Source organism: Eretmochelys imbricata, chromosome 1 (assembly GCF_965152235.1).
Source record: "Eretmochelys imbricata isolate rEreImb1 chromosome 1, rEreImb1.hap1, whole genome shotgun sequence".
In the NCBI taxonomy this organism is placed as follows: Eukaryota; Metazoa; Chordata; order Testudines; family Cheloniidae; genus Eretmochelys; species Eretmochelys imbricata.
In genome coordinates this window covers 170326525-170348515 of record NC_135572.1, presented here as the reverse complement: position 1 = coordinate 170348515, position 21991 = coordinate 170326525, and the positions used below count along the sequence as shown (strand labels likewise).

The window sequence follows — 21991 nt, the reverse complement described above, 5'->3', positions numbered from 1 at the left end:
ATCATTACATCATTATCAAACACTACAAAAACCAGAGACTCAACTATGCTCTGTTCAGGGTTGAACTAATTCTGTTTTATAGTCATAGTCAAGCTCTAACCTGCGCAAAGCTGACCAGAGCTTCATTACATGTGACCTGCCTACTGGAGGGAGCAAGAATGGCTGTTTTGCCTGAGTGCTTTGATGGTAACAGGTATTGAAATCCAGTTCATGAGGAAGGAGAATAAGCACCAGGAAATAAGAGAGAAATGAAAATGACTATAAAGGAGTGATGTTTTGGACCGTTACTGTGTAATATTGGAAATGGGCCCAACTTGTAATGTTCAGATCCATTTAAAAACTTCTCAAAAATTCAGGGGTATTGGTCTCCTGAGTTTTGGCTCAGATCCATTACCATATAAAAAACAGTGTTTTGTTTTGTTTTTAATCCTTTTTGGCTGGCAAAGAGTTATTTACATTGTCTTAAATGACTTGCCTTCAGTAAACTCACTTGTTTTATTCCAGGAATCCTGAAAACAGAAGCTTTGCCGCCTTATTAGAACAGAAGCTTTGATGGTTATAACAGAGAAATCTTCCAGATGAGTCTGCAAAGCTACTGTGCTACCACTTATAGTCTTATTTGCATCAGTGCCGATGTATAATCTTGAAAGAAGCCAAACTCAAGAGTTGTGAAAGACTATTTTCCACAGATCTCAGTTGCTTTTTAAGGGTCTCAGTTCCTCACTGAGAAGACTTACATACTACATCAGTAGAAGATTTCAGATGAGAAGATCTGCTGGATAACTGCCAAAGCTAACTATATGAATAAGAAATATTCTACTCTAATAAGGTAACAAAGCTTCTGTTTCAATATGAACATTCTGAACATTGCAGGTTGGGCCCATTTCCAAGACTATACAGTAATTGTCCAAAACATCACACCTTTATCCTCACCAGCACCACCACTCGTTTCCTGGGGCTTGTTATTCTCCTTTATGTACTGGATTCTGTTACCTCTTACCATCCAACTGCACAGACAAAAAGTCATTCTTGCTCCCTGCAGCAGGTGGGTCACATTTAATAAAATTCTGGTTGGCCATGCCCTGCAGATTAGAACTTGACTCATGCTATAAAAAGGATTATTTCAACCCCGGACAGAGCATAATTGTATATTTCTGTTTTTTGTAGTGTTTGATCAAGTTATAACGATCATACTTAGTAGTATGCAATATTAAGGGCACAATTAACAAAGCACAAGTGCATATTTAACTTTGATTTCAATGCAACTTAGGTATGTGCTTGAAATTAAGCTTGTGCTTATGTCCCTTCTGAATAAAGATAGATTTCACATGGTTAAAGTTAAACACATGCTCAAGTTTTTTTTAAGTCTAAGGCAAAGATTTATCAGTTTCAGAGAGACATTTTGTTATGGGAATACCAGTCATTTGTTTCCATTTTTTTCAGAGACTGCCACAAACCTCAGGTTTTGGACTCCTGTCTAATTCTAGAAGTCTTCTATATATTTATTATTCTTGCCTTAAATGAAGGAAAACTGCAGTTATTAATTATTATCCCTTAGTGAGCAACCTATTAACTATTGTATCACGGTGTATGAATCTACATATACATATAGACCATCAAAATACATATACATAGATGTATGAATGCAAGTATAGCATTTAGTTAATATTCAACTCTCTGGGGTAAAATTAATTACTGAGTTTTCCATTAGTTAAGGCCAAGAGTATTGCAGTTGGCTTGTAGAATAAGACAAGAATCTAAAACCTGAGGTTTGTGGCTGTGGATGGAAAAACTAAAATGAATGACTCTGCTCTGTCCTTAACATACTTCCAAGTTTGGCTCCAGAGCTCAATTTCGTGACTCAGGCCCCTTCATCAAGTTCCACTGTTTGTTTATTTTATTAAATTTGGATAATTTAACAGTATTTTTTTTTAAAAAACAGAACTTATCTTACACAGCTTCAGAAGCCCTTAATTTCTCAGGCATTCAAATCCCAACAAAATCCCACTCTACAAATACATGAGACTATCTTCTAGATAGCAGATGATTAAAATACAAATAATAAATATTTAAGACATATTTTATTCATCTGTGATTAACTCTTCTTTGTAATCAGATATAATTTTCTGTCTTGTAAATTACTACATTGCAGTTTCCCTCTCAAGCAGAAAATGTACCATTATACCCATAAGTCAAGTATCTCAGAGCAGCTACTGTCACTTAAACCTAATGCATGCTGCTGTTAATCATCGCCTTCTTACAAATTCTGAATGGAATGCAGTTATTTATTTCGCAAGTCCAAATATTTCAACATGGCAATCCTAGAGTTCCAGCATCCTTAAAGAAATCCTCCCTCAAAGTGTTAATAGTAAAAACCTAAAAAGCAGCAAACCACAACATGTCATTGAGAAAGATATAACCAGTGCAAAAGTATATAAATTGGAGCTGAAAAATAAAACAGACAGCGAAGTCAGAGGTGCCACTACTGCCCACTTACAGCTGGTGGGCATGGATCGAAGGTCCTTAACACTATAAACTCCACTTCTTGTTTCTCCTTAGCACACTGATTGCGGAGACAGATGTTAAAATAAATAGTATTTACATAATTTTAGAACAAATATTTTAAGATACCTTCATAATATTTAAGGAGTCAAAAGTACTCAAATTGATTAATATAAATACTAAATTCTGTTCTTTTCAGTTTCAGTCCTGTGGTTCAAACTCTTATCAATACCTGGGTCATCTATCTCCTTGACCACTGCAATCTCCTTTCCTTGCCTTTTTATCTCCAACGCATTCGGAAAACCTTTGTTATGACCATCTTCCCTACCTGCAACTTGAAGCATGTCACTCCCCTCCATGAAGCTCATACTAACTTTCTCTGACCTTCTGCATTAACTTCTAGTTTGCACATGATATGGTATGGCCTTCAGTGGCCAAAGGAACTTACTGCCTTTCAGGGAAGAACCATGTTTCAAAACATATCCAGCACCATTTGTCTCTTAGAGTAGAGACAGGGGCCTTAATGTTTTTCCTTGCCTAACATACAGAATCTATCCGTACCCCAAATGCTCAAAAAACAAGGCTAGCAAAAGCCATGCCATCCACATTATTTATTAGGTTAACCGGAAAGATTACCAAAAAAATCCTCATAATTTTTTCTGCTGAGATGTGTGAAATAAAGAAAGTCTCTTACCAGACTGGACTCGGTCATTTTCTTTCTATTTAAGATATAGAAAAAGGCTCCAAAATATAAAAAGAGTCTGGCTAATGCAATCCTCAAATTAAGAGTATATTTTCTTCAATACAGTAAGATTCTCTTGGGACACTCCGGTGGTCAGCCTATTAGCCCAATTAATCAAAGAGGCCATTAGAAAAGGTCTGAAAAAAACCTAACTGAAATACAATACTAGGTTCAATAACATTCACTACATTTCAGTATATTAACTTTGACTTGGCACTATGTGTGTTAAAATCCTGAAGCTTAAAATTCAACACTTATTTAACTCCTGGTTAAAACCACTTAATGTCTTCGAATTGGTTGAATACAGAACAAAGGCAGAACTTTTGCCAATTCTATCATGATTAATCAGCAGTTGTTACTCTTCTCTATCAGACTACTCTAAAGTGGATATCTGGGAGCAATCTAAAAAAACTAGACATCCCAAATAAGTGAGTTATAATGTAATGATGATTTACAATTAAAATTACCCTATGAAAAAGCCTTTAAATAAAACATTTCTATAAAATGTTATCAAATTTTCTGCATTGATATAAGCAGAACTACACAGCAAAGTTCAAATAGAAAACAGCTATTTCTATGTCATAGATCTGGTCAGACTTCCACTGCCAGTGGCCCATGGGACTCCTGTGAGAGGAATCCAACCTATGGATCCCCAGGTACAGACTTTCAGAGCTTTGAGGTCCCTAGGCACACAGAGTGCAGACCATCGGTCTAGTAACCCTCTTGAGAGCTGCATCCATATGGCCCAGGTGCCTCGTCCCTGAAACCAGTGCTAACATCTAAGATTCCCCTTACAGGTTAAACAGCAACCTCTTCCTGAACGCCACTAATAGGTGTGAGCCTTTTAGGTTACATTTAACTTTCCAAAGCCATGTGGTAGGTGCGTCATATAGCACATGCAGACATGTAACATGTTATTGCTCTTTACTTGGTCACATGAGAAATACGCAGATCCATACAAAATTAATAGACCCTACATACATTTCCCCTCACTCTAGCTCACCCCTCCTTAAGAGTCCTTGTGGGGCCCATTTCTGTTCAGGTAGGTAGGCAGACTTACTCCCGGCCACCAACTCATCTGGCTCCTACAGCAGCTTCCCTCATCTTAAGCTAGTGACAAATGGCCGGAGTGAGAGCAAATACAGGAAACTGTGTCCTTTATAATGTTCCACTCGCTTAGGTTATTCCCTGGTTTCCTGTTGAGGCTGACAGAGTCCTACAGTACTGGGGATTTTGTTGCTAGGTGACCTCTCCCCTGCTAAATCAGTTCCTCTGGGAAGCATCCAGCCTCTTGTCTAGAGCAACTACTTTCAACTGTCAATCACTTGAGTCAACAACCCTCTTTTGTTAGCCCTTTGCCTTCTACCTTTGAAATTTCAGTTCAACAGAGAAGGCAAAAAGCTGCACCCTCAAAATGGAATCTGCAGCTTGGTAAAGATACATAGAGAGTTCATAATACCATACAGAATTCATAAATTGTATGGACACATCCCCCAAATCCTCACAGCCTTTAAAATAGAAAGCCAGGCATCAGCTGGTTTATATGAGATGACAATACTTAAGGACCCAGTCCAAATCCCACAGAAATCATTGACCCCCATTGACTTCTGTGGCAGTGGGGGTCAAGGAAGGATTTACAGAAATTAAAGGTAGATATAAACATTAACAGTTCAGAACTTTTAATTGATCACTCTGGGTTCCTCTGATTCTATGACCATAGCAAAGCAATCCTGTGAGATCTGGGTTTAAAAAGGAGCTCACTTCAGTTTGTGGTGTGCGTGTGAGGAGCTGGAAGCAAGATGCACTAGGAGCTGAGAGTGAGAACGCGGACTGTTAGAGGACTGAGGAGTACAAGCATTATCAGACACCAGGAGGAAGGTCCTATGGTGAGAATAAAGAAGGGGTTGGGAGGAGGCCATGGGGAAGTAGCCCAGAGAGTTGTAGCTGTCGCACAGCTGTTCCAGGAGGCGTCTAGACAGCTGCATTCCACAGGGCCCTGGACAGGAACCCGGAGTAGAGGGTGGGCCTGGGTTCCCCCCCAAACCTTCCAACTCCTGGTCAGACACAGGAGGAGTTGACCTGGACCGTGGGTTCATGAAAACGGCCAAACTAAGGGCTGCCATGAAGCTCCAAGACGAGCAAATCCGCCAATAAGCGCAAGACCCACGAAGGCAGAGGAGGAACTTTGTCACACCTGATACACTCCATCTACTTAAAAGGCACCAATTTAAACCAAAGTGTCGGAATTCTACACATCTTAACTGGGCACCTTTAGTCTATTACCTTGTTACATAAGGTCTTACATACATATTCATAGTTCTGCATATACTGCATTTATAAGCAAAATGCATTCTGGATACTCTCATATTCTTGAGATGAGTATCCTGGCCACATGTACCAAAATACAGATAAATGCAGTACATCTTATTTCAGTAGTTTTGACAATACATTTCATATAGCTGGTTCTCTAGCAGAGACCAGGATAATGACAAGAAACCATTGCTGTACACTGGAGTCCTACTCAGATGATGTCATTCTGGGAAATTAAATTGGGCATTTGAGAGTCCCTTGTTGGTAGACACTATCTTGCTGAAAAATGACTCCATTTCCAATCCCTTTAAGGTCTGTAAAATCTTGACAGGTTTGTTTAAAACAAACAAAAGGAAGTACTTCTTAACACAATGCACAGTCAACCTATGGAACTCCTTGCCAGGGGATGTTGTGAAGGCCAAAACTATAACAGGATTCAAAAAAGAACTGTGTAAGTTCCTGGAAGATAGGTCCATCAATGGCTATTAGCTGGGATGGGCAAAGATGCAACACCATGCTCTGAGTGTCCCTAGCCTCTCTTTGCCAGACGCTGTGAGTGAACAACAGGGGATGGATCACTCAATGATTGCCTGTTCTGTTCATTCCCTCTCAAGCACCTGGCATTGGCTACTGTCAGAAGACAGGATACTGGGCTAGATGTACCATTGGTCTGACCCAGTAGGACCTTTGTTACGTTCTTGTGTTCTTATGTTCTAGTTGCGTGGGAGCCCACTATTAGGAGACTACTGCAATGTTTCCTTCAATACGTCTATTCTGTAACACTAAATGGCTTCAATCATCCTTTTTCTATTTATTTTTAAGTAAGATCACATTTAGCTAGAATCATCCTGTTCAACTACTCATGAACACAATGTCTATCTGTGCTCTCCCACTGAGCACATCTGAACAGAGAATTATGTCATAGAAAAACCTAACTTTGTATGTCATTAGTTAGAATGGCATATCCTGTCCTAACCAGGATACTTTTATACTGGATATGCACGACAGGCTGCAGTGCTAAAAACCCTTAGATAAGAATTCTAGACACTCACTGACTGGAACAGCAACTGGACTATTAGCAGCATAAATAGAGTATTGTAGTAGATGTAGATAACTGTTGTGGACAGTTATATCTCTAATGCTCTGTAAATAGTTACTATTTGCTATTGAAGGAAAGTTTATCCAGAACCTCTGGAGATGATTCATTCTTTCATCTTAGAGATTGAGGTGGCACATTAGACAATAACCTAGGGCGGACTTATGCAGAATGATGCAAATGTTTTCTTTTTCAGGGAGCAATTAGAGGTCATGCAGTAGTAGGTGTGAACTAGAAACAGCAGTTACAGAGCCCAGGCTCTGGCAGGTCTGTGGTGCTCTGCTGGCACAAAGTGGCTCTAAACCTGGGCCACTGAGGATCTCAGGTGGCACAGAGCTGTCTTAGTTGTCTCCTACTCGTGGATGCTGGCATAAAGAGGCTTGGCTGGGAGAAAAACAAAGTGTGTGGCTTGGGTGTCTCAGTCTACCCCAGCTATCAGTGATACCTGGCGCAAGTGGGAAGAGGTGATCATAGAGCACAAATACTCCTTTGGCGCAGCAGGGGATCCTCCATATTGACTCCACAGATGGACACCGTTTCAAATGTATCTTAAGCATGTTTAATACAGCTGTGGTTTTTTAAACACATTCTATGCATATATTCAGTACAAATATTTTTCTATAATAAGGAGTAATGCCATTTCTATAAGAGGGACCATGCTTCACTGAACCAGTGCCACTTTATTTAATTGAAAGCCATATATTTGCAAAGTCTGTCTCATCACAGTTAACCTTTCTAAACTGATATGTGCAATCTAGACAGCTTCAAGATTCAATTTCATACTTTTGTTCTCCAGTAAAAGAACGACATTTTAAGTTCAGTGCAAGATGTATTACCTGCCCAATTCCCTTAAGTAAACTGGCAGAAGCAATTTTTAAGAAGAGATGTGAAACTGAAAGAGGACAAAAGCCACCTTTCTTAGTAGAACAATAAATTCACATCCAAAGATAGCACCAATGTAATGTTCTGTAAGGGAAGGACTAATATCCTGTATAATTATTGTATCCTAATAACCAACAACTATTGTATCTCTTCAGTTCTCATCTTTGCTTACCATTACTTATATTCCCAGAATATCGTAGAACAAAAAAATCCAAAGCTACATTCTTGTACAGATCTATAACTTTAACCGGCACGAAGGATGGTCTAGTTGATAGCGCATAGCACTGGGATGGCTGTGGACACAGGTTCAAGTCCTGACTCAGCCACAGACTTCCTGTGTGACCATGACCAGCTCACTTAAATCTTCCCTGTGCCTCAGTTCCCCATCTGTAAAATTTACAGGGGTGTTGTGAGGATAAAGTCTATTAATGACTTTTGGTCATTCAGAAACTACGATGGTGAAGTCCATGTAAGCAGTGAGATAGACAGAAGTATTTAGGTGGGAGAGCTTCATATTGGAATATGTTTAGTTTAGAAAACAGAAGATTTACTTAGCAAGGTCAAAACTCTAATTGGAAGCCTGGTTAACCCCCGTCCCGAAAGCTCTGGATTCTGATCTTAACCTTTTGAGATCACCCTGTCCACAAACTAATCGTAACTTCAATAAGCCTCCATTTAGAGCTTGATCATGCGAAGTACTGAGTACTCTAGTTCTAAATAGCAAAGCCCTTAAGCATGTCCTCAACTTTCAGCATGTGATCAGTCTGATGCTTAAATGCTTTGCTAGATAAGGCAGGACCAAACCCTTAATTTCCTTTCTCAACGAGTCCATTGTAGTCTGTTAACAATCTGCTTATCTTTGATAATATTCCACCGGGACTAGGGTATGCTTGATTTTAGAAGACTCTGATGGACTATGGCTATTGAAATCTCAAGCACAATCTCTCTCTCGGCGTTTGATACAGCTGTCCATCACCGTAGTATCTGAGTGCCTTCCATGTTAAGTCAATAGGAATAGCAAAGTCCCTAACGACATTAATGTAGTCTCTAGCACATCTTCCTTTTTGAGGTAAAACTCTGCTTGGGTATGGTTTTTTATTTTATTTTTTTAAATTAATTGATTTTTTGGGGGTAGAATGGGATGTCAACATTGTGAGTGTCAAATATTTCATTGAAAGACCTTCACCAGATTAGAAGCTTCTAAGCATATCCTGAAGCAGCTCTGAAATTCAGGTGGTTTAAGAAGACAACTGGCAAAGTGGAAATTTCATAGGTAGAACGGCTTTTGGGATGAAGGATATGGTATTCACACAAAAAAGGCTACATTTTCAAATTTAAGTGTGTACATATTTGCATGTGTAATTTATGTACACAAATACCTGCTATACAAGTGTAAATTCTAGGTGTTTGTGCACACACATCAGTTAGTCTAAGTCAGGGATCAGCAACCTTTGGCCCGCGGCCCGCCAGGGTATGCCCCTTGGCGGGTCAGGCTGGTTTGTTTACCTGCCGTGTCTGCAGGTTTGGCCGATTGCAGCTCCCACTGGCCACTGTTCGCTGCTCCAGGCCAACAGGGGGCTGTGGGAAGTGGTGGCCAGCACATCCCTTGGCCCGTGCCGCTTCCCACAACCCCTATTGGCCTGGGACGGCGAACTGCGGCCAGTGGAAGCTGCGATTGGTCAAACCTGTGGACGCAGCAGGTAAACAAACTGGCCCGGCCTGCCAGGGGGCTTACCCTGGCGGGCCGCGTGCCAAAGGTTGCCGATCCCTGGTCTAAGTGATTGTATCTAGTCTGGTTTGTGAATACACACTGACAATTCCTTATTTATTTACTTATACTGGGAGCCTAGGGACTCCAGTCAAGACTTGGGCTCCTCTGTGTTTAAGAATGGAAGATAGCCATGTGCAAATATATGCACATGATTTCATCTGCTTAATTCAGAAATTTGGTCCAGAGTATCTTGCTTAAAACTGGAGCTTGTTTTCTTAAACTCTTTGTCCACCCATACAGCTTTGCCTGTCCTTAGTTTTATTCTTTTGGCTAGTATTCTAATTAGTGGCTTTTGATCATAGTAAGCACTTAGTTTAGCAAACCCTTTACAAATATTACCCAATTAATTCTCCCAGTGCTCCTGTGAGCTAAGTAAGGCATATTCTCCTATTCTCGAAGTGAGGAAACTGAGGCAGAGAATTTAAATGGCTGAGTTTGAGAGGTGGTGCCTCATCCAAGTCTACAGTCAGCATTAAAACCCAGGAGTTCCCGGTCTCCAGTCCAGTGTTTGAACACTAGACCATGTCTCTTCAAAGGAAAAAAACTAAAATAAAACAGATTTTCAGATGCTCTCTTTTAAGCCAGGGGAAAAATATTCCAAAATAAACCTCATGAGAGAGACTTTTCTATTCTGATCAACTCTGAAAGTCAAAAAGCAGAGTGCCTCATATTTTCCAGATTTGTAAATTTTCTTTTAAAACGTAAAGCCATTCATACCTTTGAGTGTGTCTGCATATTCCAGAGTTTCTTTTGTTACCTACAGTCATGTCAATATTTATGAGATTAAGTTTAAAAGAAAGAGTTTGTGCATGGAAAATCGGGATGAGCATCTTTGCTGAAGAACATTAGTGGTAGTAGCAAGGCAGAATACATCATGTAGCTACAAAAGATGGGGAGGATATAGTACAGCAACATAAATACTTAAGGGCACCAATCTGAACAGAGGGTACCAATACTTCTTTTGATCACCCACCATTCTCTACCAGCTTTCCTATTTCGAAATAGTAATCTAGATAGAAGACAAGAGCAACTCAGAAACAGGAAGTATCTATCAGTGTATGAGGGAAGAAACCTTTCCCAAATTCTTTTTCCTTCTTCCCCAACCAAAAAAAATACTTCAGCAGCAGACAGCTGAGCCGCCAAACACATGAAATAGCTCAGGTTCCTCAGATCTTGCAAAACGCTTAGTCATAGAATCCTAGAATCTCAGGGTTGGAAGGGCCCTCAGGAGGTCATCTAGTCCAACCCCCTGCTCCAAGCAAGACCAATCCCCAATTTTTGCCCCCGATCCCTAAATGGCCCCCTCAAGGATTGAACTGGCCTGGGTTTAGCAGGCCAGAGCTCAAACCACTGAGCTGTGCGTTCAATTCTGGGAGTGCTTTCGTTCAGAAATACTTTGTCTGGCCCCTGCCATCAGCTTGCTGTAACCTGCCACATGTTGCTCAAGACCAGGGGTTCACAGCAGAAAAGGGACACAGGGACAGGATTACAGTTTGCATCAGATTTACCTACCCCTTCCTCTCAATTTACCTACCCCTTCCTCTCAATTACCTACCCCTTCCTCTTGCACTGCCTTAGCAGGCTGGGGTGCAGATCATGCTCTTGGCTCCACTGGAGGGCACCAGTTGGGAACCAGAGATGCTGCTTTGAGAACTGAGCACAGCAGAAGTAGTAACAACATTCTGCCTGACCTTGGCATATTTGACTGATAAACAAAGTTCTAATGTCACCATTATAAGATTCAGAATCTGTGCCTGCTGCACCATTCCTGGGAATAAGTTGCTTCCTTCCATACACTGGTAAATACTCTAAATAGATGAGGATTTAGAGTAGGTATGTCAAAATGGCTTTGCCGTCTCTTCTCTACACCCCACCACTGCTCTGCCTGATGTCTTATACAAACTGCATGTTACACGAAACGTATCAGGTCAGGAGAATACAAATTTTAAGCTAATCAGATAGTTTATTCTCCTGTGTGTTGTGGGTGTAATAGTACTGTTCTCATCAGACTCTCAAGGCCACTCATACATCCAAGGAATGTATTTCCATCTCTGAATAGCAGTGCTCAACGCTGTGGGCTGTGTCAGTCACAGACTGTGACCTGGTATGAACTGTAGCATGTGTTGTCTCATTATCGTTTGAGAGACCACTGGGATCCAGGGAGGCAGATGTATTTTCCTGGGCAAATAACTCGTCTATATGTCTCCCAGTGTTGTCACAAGACACAAACAGTTGGATTCTAGTCCTCACTAGTATTGTGTTTCTGAGACAGACTGATTTTCCCAACACCAAGGGCAAGTATTCAGCCAGCATCAATACCAGCACTGCTCTTGCTATTATTGTTGAAATTGACTTTTATAGCACGTGTCTAGCTAACTAGCGAAAATAAGTATGTAAGGCACCTATTACTCTGATATACAAATATTCAACAAAAGTACTAAGAAGCGAAAGGATACAGAAGGCTGCTCGCTTTCTTTGTTCCCCAGTGTTGCACAGGTCTTTTTACATATTTATACGTGCAAAGATTTTTTTATTTTAATTTTTTTAAAAACAACTATGCTTACCAACTAGTCAGAAACCACCGCAGGCAGTGACTGCAATTGATATGAACTGTACCATAACTAAGTTCCTGCCACCTTCTTCACTGCATGTATTAATGACAAATTGCCATGTGCAGAACGCTGGGTTGCTTTTGCTTGAGAAATGGATTTGTTATTTTGGATCCCTCAACCATATAATTCTCTTCCAGGGAAGTCAACCAATGCAGTCAAAGCAGAGCACACACGACAAAGGGGTAGGACAAGACAGATTCCTGTATTTCTCTCTCAGGGACCTAAAATCACCTTCCATCCATACATTTTTCAACATGAGCATCTTCAAAATCTCCTGATTTCCCACAATCCATTTCAGTGAATTTTGGTTCACTTACACTGTGAACTTGCTGGATTCTCTATCTCAATGCAAGAGTCTCTGCAAGGGTCTACATACTTAGAGCCCAGTGCGGATACAAAAATTTGTATCCGCATCTGATCCACGAATTTGCAGGGCTCTATGCATACTGTTAAACAGAAGATTCTCTGTGCATCTGCCAGTATCCCAGGCACAATACAGACATGGTCTAGTGGTTCAAACACTGGACTGGAGACTGGGAACTCCTGGGTTTTAATGCGGACTATAGACTTGGATGAGGCACCACCTCTCAAACTCAGCCATTTAAATTCCCAATAGAACTACTCTAGAATTCTTGGTTCAGTATAAGGATACTAAGGGATTTCCAGGTTAAGGGCAGAACTCCCTGATGAACTTTATTGCTACATACATATTCTTTTGTGTTCATGAAAAAAGGACATCTGGTTTCCACTGATAAACCTTCTCTACTGGGCATGCAGTCAGGAGTCTCAAGGGCTGGGGAAGGCTTGCATTTGTTTGTTAATTTATTGAAAAACTATGTTAAACAGGGCTAGGTCTCTTAATAAAAAAAGATGGGGTGTTAATTCCTCAAGGCACAAATGGCTCACGAGGAGCTCTGCAGTAAACTGTAGCTCTGGAAACAGTAGACAAATAATCATGCAGAGAATTAAAATTACATAAAAAAAAATCAATCACCCAAGCTAAGTTCCCTCTGAGCTGCGTGGCTGCACAGCCATGCAGCAGCCTATCAAAGGCCTCTCCCCAGGCCCCGGCCCCGCTGCGGCTGGGGAGAAGCACCTCTCCCCAGGACCCAACCCCGGCAGGGAGAGAGGGCTGGGGGCAGTCCTCTTTCCCCGTTGTGGTCCCGGGGCAGCCAGCACCCCAAATCCCTCATTCCTGGCCCCACCCCAGAGCCCTCATCCCCTCACACGTCAACTCTCTGCCCCAGCCCTGACCCCCCTTCCCACACTCTGAACTGCACATCCACAGCCAGAGCCCTCACCCCCCTGCACTCCAACCCTTTGCCCCAGGCCTGAGCCCCATCCCGCACCCTGAACCCTTCATCCCCATCCCCAGCCCAGAGCCCGCACCCCAGCCAGAGCCCTCACCACCCCACACCCCAACCCTTTGCCCCAGCCCTGAGCCCTCTCCCACACTCCGAATCCCTCACCCCATCCCCGCTGCAAATCATTGTGCACATAACAAAATTCATTCCACACATGGATGGGAAAAATTAGAGGGAACATTGCACCCAAGACAATTTTCCAGCTGCAGAGAAGAATTATTTTCAAATGCACTATTGCTGGCAATTTATTATTAAAATAGACTATGTGTGTGAATAAGTTCAGATCTGGACATTATAAAGCTATTTGATTGATTCAGACTTTCTAAGCCAATTCTTTCTTACAAAAGATATTTCATGAAACCTGTGTCTTTTTAATGGGAACTTCAGTATTTCTGGCCTTGGAACTGTTAGAGTGTAACAACAAAGTTTTATTAATATTTTACTTCTCTTCATACCCTAGAATTCTTTTTGCATGGGTTTAGGAAAAGAATTACGAATCATTTCACAATACAGATTTGACACAGTACTGGTTTCAAGCTGATCTGTACTCAAAATCAGAAGGATTCTGAATTCTTTAGTATCAGGAATAAGCTCAATAGACTTCAACCTCCCTGTACCTGGATGACCTTCAAGATATGCGGTCCCTATCTGTATTTCACCATGAATTATGCCTGGAGTTGGAGAATTTGCAAGTAGTTTCTGTTGGTCCATGCATGCACCCTGACTCACCTCGTGCTTCCTTCCAAAGTAATAAAGGAGGTTGACGGACCAATTATGTCTCTAGTTCCTTCTCTCTGTGAATCTGACAGATCCGAAGCAGAGGGGAAGGAGGGCGGGCAGTGGAATACAGTTAGGGACCACGCCATCTCAAAGAACCTTCAGTTACAGGTGAGTAACCTCTTCTTCTTTGAGTGATGGTCACTACAGTATTCCACTGTGGGTGATCTCTGGGTGGAGATGGCATGTTCCCTGAGAGAATCTCATGGTTGCTACTGCAACAAACAGGTCTTGGGGACTTCCCAACTGTCTTTGTTCTCTGCAGATAAAAGGCCAAGGCTCATCAAACATCAAGGAAATGGTGTCTACATTCTTCTGCTGATGAGTGCGGTTTTGGGAAGAAAACAGGTAAGTGAATGGATTGGTTAAGATGAAATCATGAGACCACCTTTGGTAAAAATGTTGGTTATATGCATAAGGAAACCTTATCCTTGTGAAATACCATAAATGGTAGATCTGCCATGATAGCTGAGTTCATCTACCCTTTTAGCTGAAGTGATGGCTAAAAGGAAGGCAGCCTTCCTGGAAAGGAGGGACATGGAGCAGGTTGCCAGTGGCTCAAAGGGGTGTTTTGTGAGTACCAGATTCAGATCCCATTAGGGCGTAATATTTTGGAGAGGTGGGAAGGCTCTTAGGAGACCTTTCCAAACATCTAGCAGTTAGCGGGTGTAAAAAAATGGAGAAACCCTCCGTAGGAAGATAGGACGTGCTAATTGCCGCAAGGTGGACCCACAAGGAGCTGAGGGCAAGACCCAAAGTCTTCAAAGATAGAATGTAATCCAGGATAAGGGAAATCTCCACAGCTTCTGGTCTAACAGTTTTTTTGTTGTGCCCAAGAGGAAAAGCATTTCTACTTAGCCCAGTAACATTGCCTAGTGGATTCTTTCCTGCTGTTAGAGAGAATGTCCTGCCGAGGAACACGCCCATTCTAGGGTTGATGCCTGTCCAAATACCATGCTCTGAGGTGGAGCGGTCATAAATTGGGATGCTTGATCCTGATGCTGCACTGGGTCAGAAGGTTGGGGAAATTCGGAATGATAACTGGCAGACGGGATGACATGTACAGCAGGTTGGGGAACCAGAACTGTCTGGGCCAGAAGGGGGCAATCGTGATGACTGTCGCCTTGTCTTGTCAGATTTTGTGTAGCACCTGAGGTATGAGCAATAGTGGGGGGAAGACACAGTTGTGCTGGTCTGACCAGGAAAGAAGGAGAGCATCACCCTGAGAGTAACTGAGGGCTCCCCTGGAGCAATATGTGGCACACTTGTTGGTTGGCCTGAGAAGCGAATGTCTGTCTGGTTGGAGTTCCCCACTGCATGAAGATGTTGTGTAATACTCCATCATGCAACTCCCACTCGTGATCAATTGCAAAGTGTCTGCTGAGTGAGTCCACGAGCACATTCTGCTCTGGAAGGTAGGCTGGGGATAGGGTAATCTGATTGCTGATGTATCAGTTCCAGAGATTGACCACTTCTGCACATAGTTGTGGATTTCAAACCTCCGCCCCTGTTTGTTGATGCAGAAAATAGTGGTGGTGTTGTTTGACATTATCAGGACATGATGGAAGCGAATGAGTGGAAGAAAGAATGAGCAGTAAGGAAGGCACGCAAGAAGTTCCAGAATACTGATCTGCATTCTGGATTCTCCAGGTTTCTGTGTCCCTTGTGTCATGCGGTTGTCCATATGGGCTCCCCAGCCTCACAGGGACATGCCGGTGATGATAGTCTTGCCCAGAGATGAGGAAAGAAAGGCAAAGATATCTTGAGGAGCAGCCAGGGATCTGGATCTCAATGAAATCTTTGCTAGTGCCTGGGGGGTCTCGGGTTTTATGAGGCACTGGAAACAGTGGTACTGATGGACTGCTGGCATGGAACCAGTGGATCCCACTGTTTAAGAATCTTCTTCTGTGAGACTTAGTACATATTATGTCCCCTTGAGCCCAGTTGGTGGAAGGAATGTCCAATTTTTTTGAGGTGGATTTGGAGGAAGACTTAGTCCCATGCTTATGGGTGTGCTTCCTAACTTCCCGACTAGGCCTTGCTGTGGGGTCTGTGGGAGTGGCTCCTCTGATATCAGAGTCAGACCTAAGAGCAGTAGGAGGCATGCTCCTCTTTCATTCAGGATGATGTATGGGGGGGTTCCATGGCCTGGGTGCAATTGTGGTCTCATGACCATCTCCATGAGATACTTCTGGAAACCAAGTGCTCATTCTTCTTGGGTGTGGCCGGGGAAAGACTGACAAATACTGCGCCTAGTCATGATGTGAACTTCTCTCAGGCAGTAGAGGCAGCATTGGTGGTTGTCGCTGACCAACAAGGATCACAGGGAGGAGACACGGTTTGAATCCTGGAATTCTGGGCATAGTCCGGTACCCGAATGGGGTACTGGGGTGGGTCAAGACCCCTGAGCTCTACCCTATTCTAAACTATCAAAACTATGACTAAATCTGATAAAACTATATAATTATAATTATTAGAACCGTGTCAGAGACTAGGACACTGAAGGTTCTGACCTGGACAATGTGGTGGTGAGAAGGAACTGAAGATGCGGTTGGTCTACCCAGCCCTTTATCGCCTCAGATGGAAGCACACCGGGAGCCAGGATGCATGCGTGGACCAACAGACACTTTCAAATTCTCCGACTCCAGGCACATGGTGCACATGTGTAACCCAGAGTGAAATATAATAGGTACCATCACTCTAAGAAGAATCAGCAGTTTTAACCTAGCACAATGAAAACCCTCATGGGGGACTTAGATACATGGCTCCTCTAGGCCATTTAACTTTCATCTACTCTACAGTGGTGTGACTCATTGCCATTCTCAAATTTCCCATGTCATATAAATGAGTGACATGGAATTGCTGAAATTTAACTGGAAATATGCCAGCTTGGAAGCATTTTATTGATCAGTCAAAGAAACGATGCTTAAGTCCTGGCAAGTTAATATTTTGCTTGGGGTCTTCCCAAGACACCCGAATTAGATTTATCACATTGAATTAAATATCCAAAAGGAAGAAACATGATTTGATCTCCATCAGTTATCCTCCCAAATCTAGTGGTGACAAGAGTCAACAGCTGTCCCTGATTTCTTTACAGTGTGTGGGTGCCAAGTGTAAATTACTACACTCAGACAAAAATTGTGAAGACATTGTTGCATATGTTCTGTGAGATTTAAAGTCCTATATAAAAAGATAGCCACTTCAAAGAAACATAATGTAGGCGGGAGAGGCCATTATGAAAGCAAAATATGAATCATCTTTTTCCATTCAGTCCCTCTAGAAAGCTCATCGTAGTCCAGAGTACATCAATCAAGTTAAAAGATACGTCCATATTTTACACCTCCCGAAATGTCCCCATTTATAGTTTTAAAACATTGACAGGTTTGTCCTCTTATTTGCTAGCTATCTTCACTATAGACAAAAGGAAGCAATGTATCTTAACTCTTTTTCTATTTGAAGATTAAGACCCAATTCCTTTCTAGATTGTTATGATTCTTATACAAAAAACAAACAGTTAACTTACCCACTTCATCTTGAATCTCCTCAGCAACCGCTGGTACATTGTAGAGAAGGGAAAGAGACTGGTTCATGCGCTCATATATCACACGTAGGTGTGTCATAACCTACAGAAATAGAAGATCCATTTTGGGGGGAAATCATCAGCATTTTACCTACAGTCATCATTGCAGATTTATATATTACAGAGCACGACAGTTTTCAGAGGAAGTAGGTATAATAAACACACTGAAGCATGCCTTGTGGATTCTGCAAGTCTCCAGTCATGAAATCTATTGCACATTTCAGCTCTCTCCAGCAGCTGACAAAGGAACAGTCTTTCTGGCAATGGTTCTGCTGTCTGGCCCCTTCTTGTGTCCCTGCATCTGAGCTCACATCTTCTCCTAGCATCCTTGTCCATACCTAACATGTGAATAAGGACTGAATGAGATGAGGGTGTCAATGAAGGTGGTCAAATTTGAACCTGCTTTTTGATGGAAAATTGGGTTTTTGACTAAACAAACATTTTCACAGGAAGTGTTTGCTTTCTGAGTAAAATTTTGATTTTTTTTTGTTGAAAAACAGAATGTTCCAAAACCAAAATGATTTCATCCAAAAGCCAAAATTATTCAATTCAGAAATGCAGCTGGGGTAGTTGTTCTGTTACCTCCTGTCCTCATTCTCTATGAGCTGGGCTTCCCAGCTGACCTTCCTCTCCCATGATGCACCATGTCACTGGACTCCCATGAAGCACCATCTCCCGTCACCAAGAAGCTAGACCATGGTGCATCATGGATGATGTAATCTGACCAGGAATGTGCGAATTTCAGCTGCACACAGGCTCAGTGTTAAAGTAATCCAAATTTTAAAATAAATGGTCATATTAAAGGTAAAAAAAAAAAAGGGTGATTTTTTTTAAGGTTTTTTCAGGGGCTAGTTAGAGATGAACATTTCAGATTCCAGTGATTTTAAAACAACTTCCAAATCTGGCACAGAAGTTCAAACTAAGGGGTGTCAAACAAAGAGGTGTAATTTGGCTGCTAGCAATGCTTGATCAGTTCAAGAATCACAGCTGGGGCAGAGTTTCCAATTAATGGTATCGGTAAAGAAAAAGCAGATTCTACAGATTACCGCACAGATTTTCAAACTCAGCCACTGTGTCTACAAGTTTAATTGGCATCTTGAAAGTCAGCTACATCTCTGTTGGCTTCTTTTTTGTTCTATGTAATTTGCAAGGAAAATATGAAAGCTGTTCCAAAACAAATGTATCAAGGGTTGCACAAACATTCAGCAGTCGATGTTCCATGAAATACAGTGATCTCAGCTGAAAAGTGTGTTAGACACAAGCAAAATGCACAATTTATATTTATGGGCACCACAAAGTACCCTTACAAATGGCTACAGAAATCCTGGTCAGAATGTTTGAGACCCTATTGTATTGAAAATTGTAAAAGAGGGAGTCAAATATTTAGCAGATAGTATCACAGTTTACAGTGTATATTCAGGAGACAGAAGTTAATTTAAATTTGCTGATACTAGATTTGCAATAGTTCAAAACGCTGCTTGCCTTATTTATTGGTTATTACCTGAGATCTGATTTGGGCAGCTTTCTTTGGATCCACCATGCGGACGTGTTCAAAGTGTTTGAGGGTATGCTGTCTGTCTTTCTGCTCTGCACGCACATACTTCTTCAGCATATTGAACACATGGCGAGGCTATGGAGGAAAAGCAGGAGAAAATTCTGAATTCAACACACTTTTCTGCATATCTGACCATTGGGATACCTTAGATCAGAGGCTGCTCCTAAGACAAAGCACTAAAACAGTCATTGCTTGCAACACCTGTCCACTGAAGAAGGTGCAACTACTGGGAAGAACATCCAGTCACTTGATCAGTATATCGCAGGTTATGCAGCTGGGCAATGGCCACAGATCGATATGACAACTAGAGAGTGTTGGGAGTGTCCAGCTCGGCCCAGTTTAAATTCCATCTGTTACATTTCTCTCCATGGGTATGTCTACACTGCAATTAAAAACAGCAGCGGGCCAGTGCCAACTGACTTGGGCTCATGGGGCTCGGGCTGCAGGGCTATTTAACTGCAGTATAGGCTTCCGCCTGAGCTCTGGGACCCTCTCACCTCACAGGGTCAAAGAGCCCAGCCTCCAGTCTGTAAGTCTACACTGCAATTAAACAGTCCCACAACCCGAGCCAGCTGGCACAGGCCAGCTGTAGGTGTTTAACTGCAGTGTAGATGTACCCAGTAACTGTTTTACTGTTGGTGTCAGCAATACTTAATCACTCTGAAGTGCCTAGTTAACATGCTAATCTAGGCCTACCTGAAACTAGGAGTTCACACATTTCCACAGCTTGTCTAGGCCAAACACACTGCACCCACCAGGGACTCTCTGCATTCCTTCACTTCCCTCTCAGTAGCTCCCTGTGTGCTACCCTCCCATCTCCCTAGATTTCATGGACTCCATGCAACTCTTCTCACCCTGTCCCTCATGTCAAGGGGATTTGTACCCATACCACTGACCCTCCCCATGAGAGAGGCTGTGTGTGCCCTCCCATTCTCTACTCCCCCCCGATGCTCCCCATTTTCCCCTTTCCCCCCTGCCAGGATTTCTGTATTCACTCCCATTCCCCTTTCCCCCAATGCCCTCCCAAGCCAGGGTCTCTATGTTCCCTCATCTCTATCCTCTCCCTCCTCATAACCCAGATCCCTCCCCTCCTAGGTCCCCATTTTTCCTTCCCCACCCCCAGACCCCCATTTTCCCACCTCCACCCTGGAGAAGTAGGGTGGGAGTGAATCAAGAATGGGTTCAGAAGGTGTGAAGAAGACTGGGACAGGTGCTCATTTATAGGGATAAAGCCTGCTGAAATTTACTCTGGATGTGTACACTGATGTACAGTGTTCAAAGAGTTAAGGATCTCTTTAGTTTTCAAAAATCTTTAGAAAAGAAAAAAGAAAATGAAAATCTCTTCTAAGGACATTTCTAGCCTAGAGATAAAAAAAAAAATGCAAAATTGTTTCCAAAGTCAAAGGAAGCTTTATTGGCTTTAGGACTGAAATTCATTAGTGGTACAGAGTCTTGGAAACAAACTGCCAGCAGACTCCTGCTGTGGATAAAGTCCCTAAAAGTAAATAACCTTATGAGTGTTGCAGTAAGGACAACGTGAACTGAAACAACAACTGTCAAAGGATTACAGAAACAGAGCCTAGAGAAGAAGGAAGTACCGGGGACTTAAAACAATGGTGGAACTTCGAAGAAAGGAAGTGAGATTATCTTTGTTGACATTTCAGTCCTCTTTGCCTCAAGAAATATATATAAAAAATAAAATAGGCTAGGGTAGAGAAGACAGACAGTTTAATTTCTATTTCTTGAAGAGACTCTCCATTTAAGTTTCATGTTTAAAGCCATGGGACATATTTCTTGTTTTCCCTCAACATATTTTTGTCTACTGTGATGGTAAGATCCAGGAAGGTTTACATTATCTGGGACAACTATACTAAGAGAGGTCTTACTGCTATAGCAATAATAAATCCCTCTTAAGGACCACTTATTCTGACTTAGCCCCATCTGCATAACATGGCAGCATACTTTAAGTGTAATTATTTAAAGAACTGAGGAAAGCCCAAAACTTACTACTAACAGGGGGAGGATACAACAGATAAATCATGAGAGCCTAGAGCATCATTTGCTAAGAAATGACTCTTGGATGTTTGCACATGAAACTTAATTAAAAGCACAAGACCTCAAATGAACTATTAAATGTACGGGTTTTCGTACAGTCGTGACATCTTAGTTTCTTTCCAATGGAGGAAAAAAAAAGCACTAGACAGTCTGCATGTGCTCAAACAAGCCTGCAGGTTTGTTTTTAACTATGCTGACCCAAGGTAAGACCTGGACAGTAACAAATGGTCTACTTATTTATCAAACAGCACAATGAAGGTTAGGAAATCAGGACTCTGAAGAAGTGTGATTTAAAGCTAAGGAGAGTTTTTGATGCTGTGAAACATTCTGTTGTCTCACACTGATTCATAAAGTTCATTTGCCAATAGCTAGGAGCTTGTGAACAAAGCCATCACTGGAAGAGTTGGATTGCATCTATCTATAAAACAGAATTTTTTGAATGCTGCCACAACTTTCATCCCCATAAGTACGTGTGAGAGAGCAAAGGGGGTGAGAGGGAGCTGCCTACAGGAGATCTGAAGCCTGGATCAGCCTTGTTACATGAGCTAACAAGAGAAACCTGGTGTGGGGAGGGAGCCTCAGCAGATGGTTCCATATAAGAGAAAGAGAAGCAGCTGTTTGGGAGAGCTGACTCTAGGAAGTCTACATGGGAGTCAGCTCTGAGCAGGACAGTTGCAAGCTGAACCACATGGCAGGTCACCCCTAATAACTCAAAAGAAAGAACTTTATGAAGGAACCCTTTCGC

The 21991-nt window shown here is 42.1% G+C and overlaps 1 protein-coding gene across 4 annotated transcripts in view; it reads right to left on the bottom strand.

The window, feature by feature from the left end:
- The window catches only part of APP (amyloid beta precursor protein), a 298757-nt gene that overhangs the window by 39407 nt on the left and 237359 nt on the right, over positions 1 to 21991 (bottom strand). For all 4 annotated transcript variants that reach the window (XM_077819733.1, XM_077819738.1, XM_077819747.1 and 1 more), the window contains 2 exons: positions 19138 to 19266; positions 17580 to 17679 (listed from right to left, as the gene is read on the bottom strand). In XM_077819733.1, the coding sequence (XP_077675859.1) occupies positions 17580 to 17679; positions 19138 to 19266 (229 nt within the window). The remainder of the gene's footprint in view (positions 1 to 17579; positions 17680 to 19137; positions 19267 to 21991) is intronic.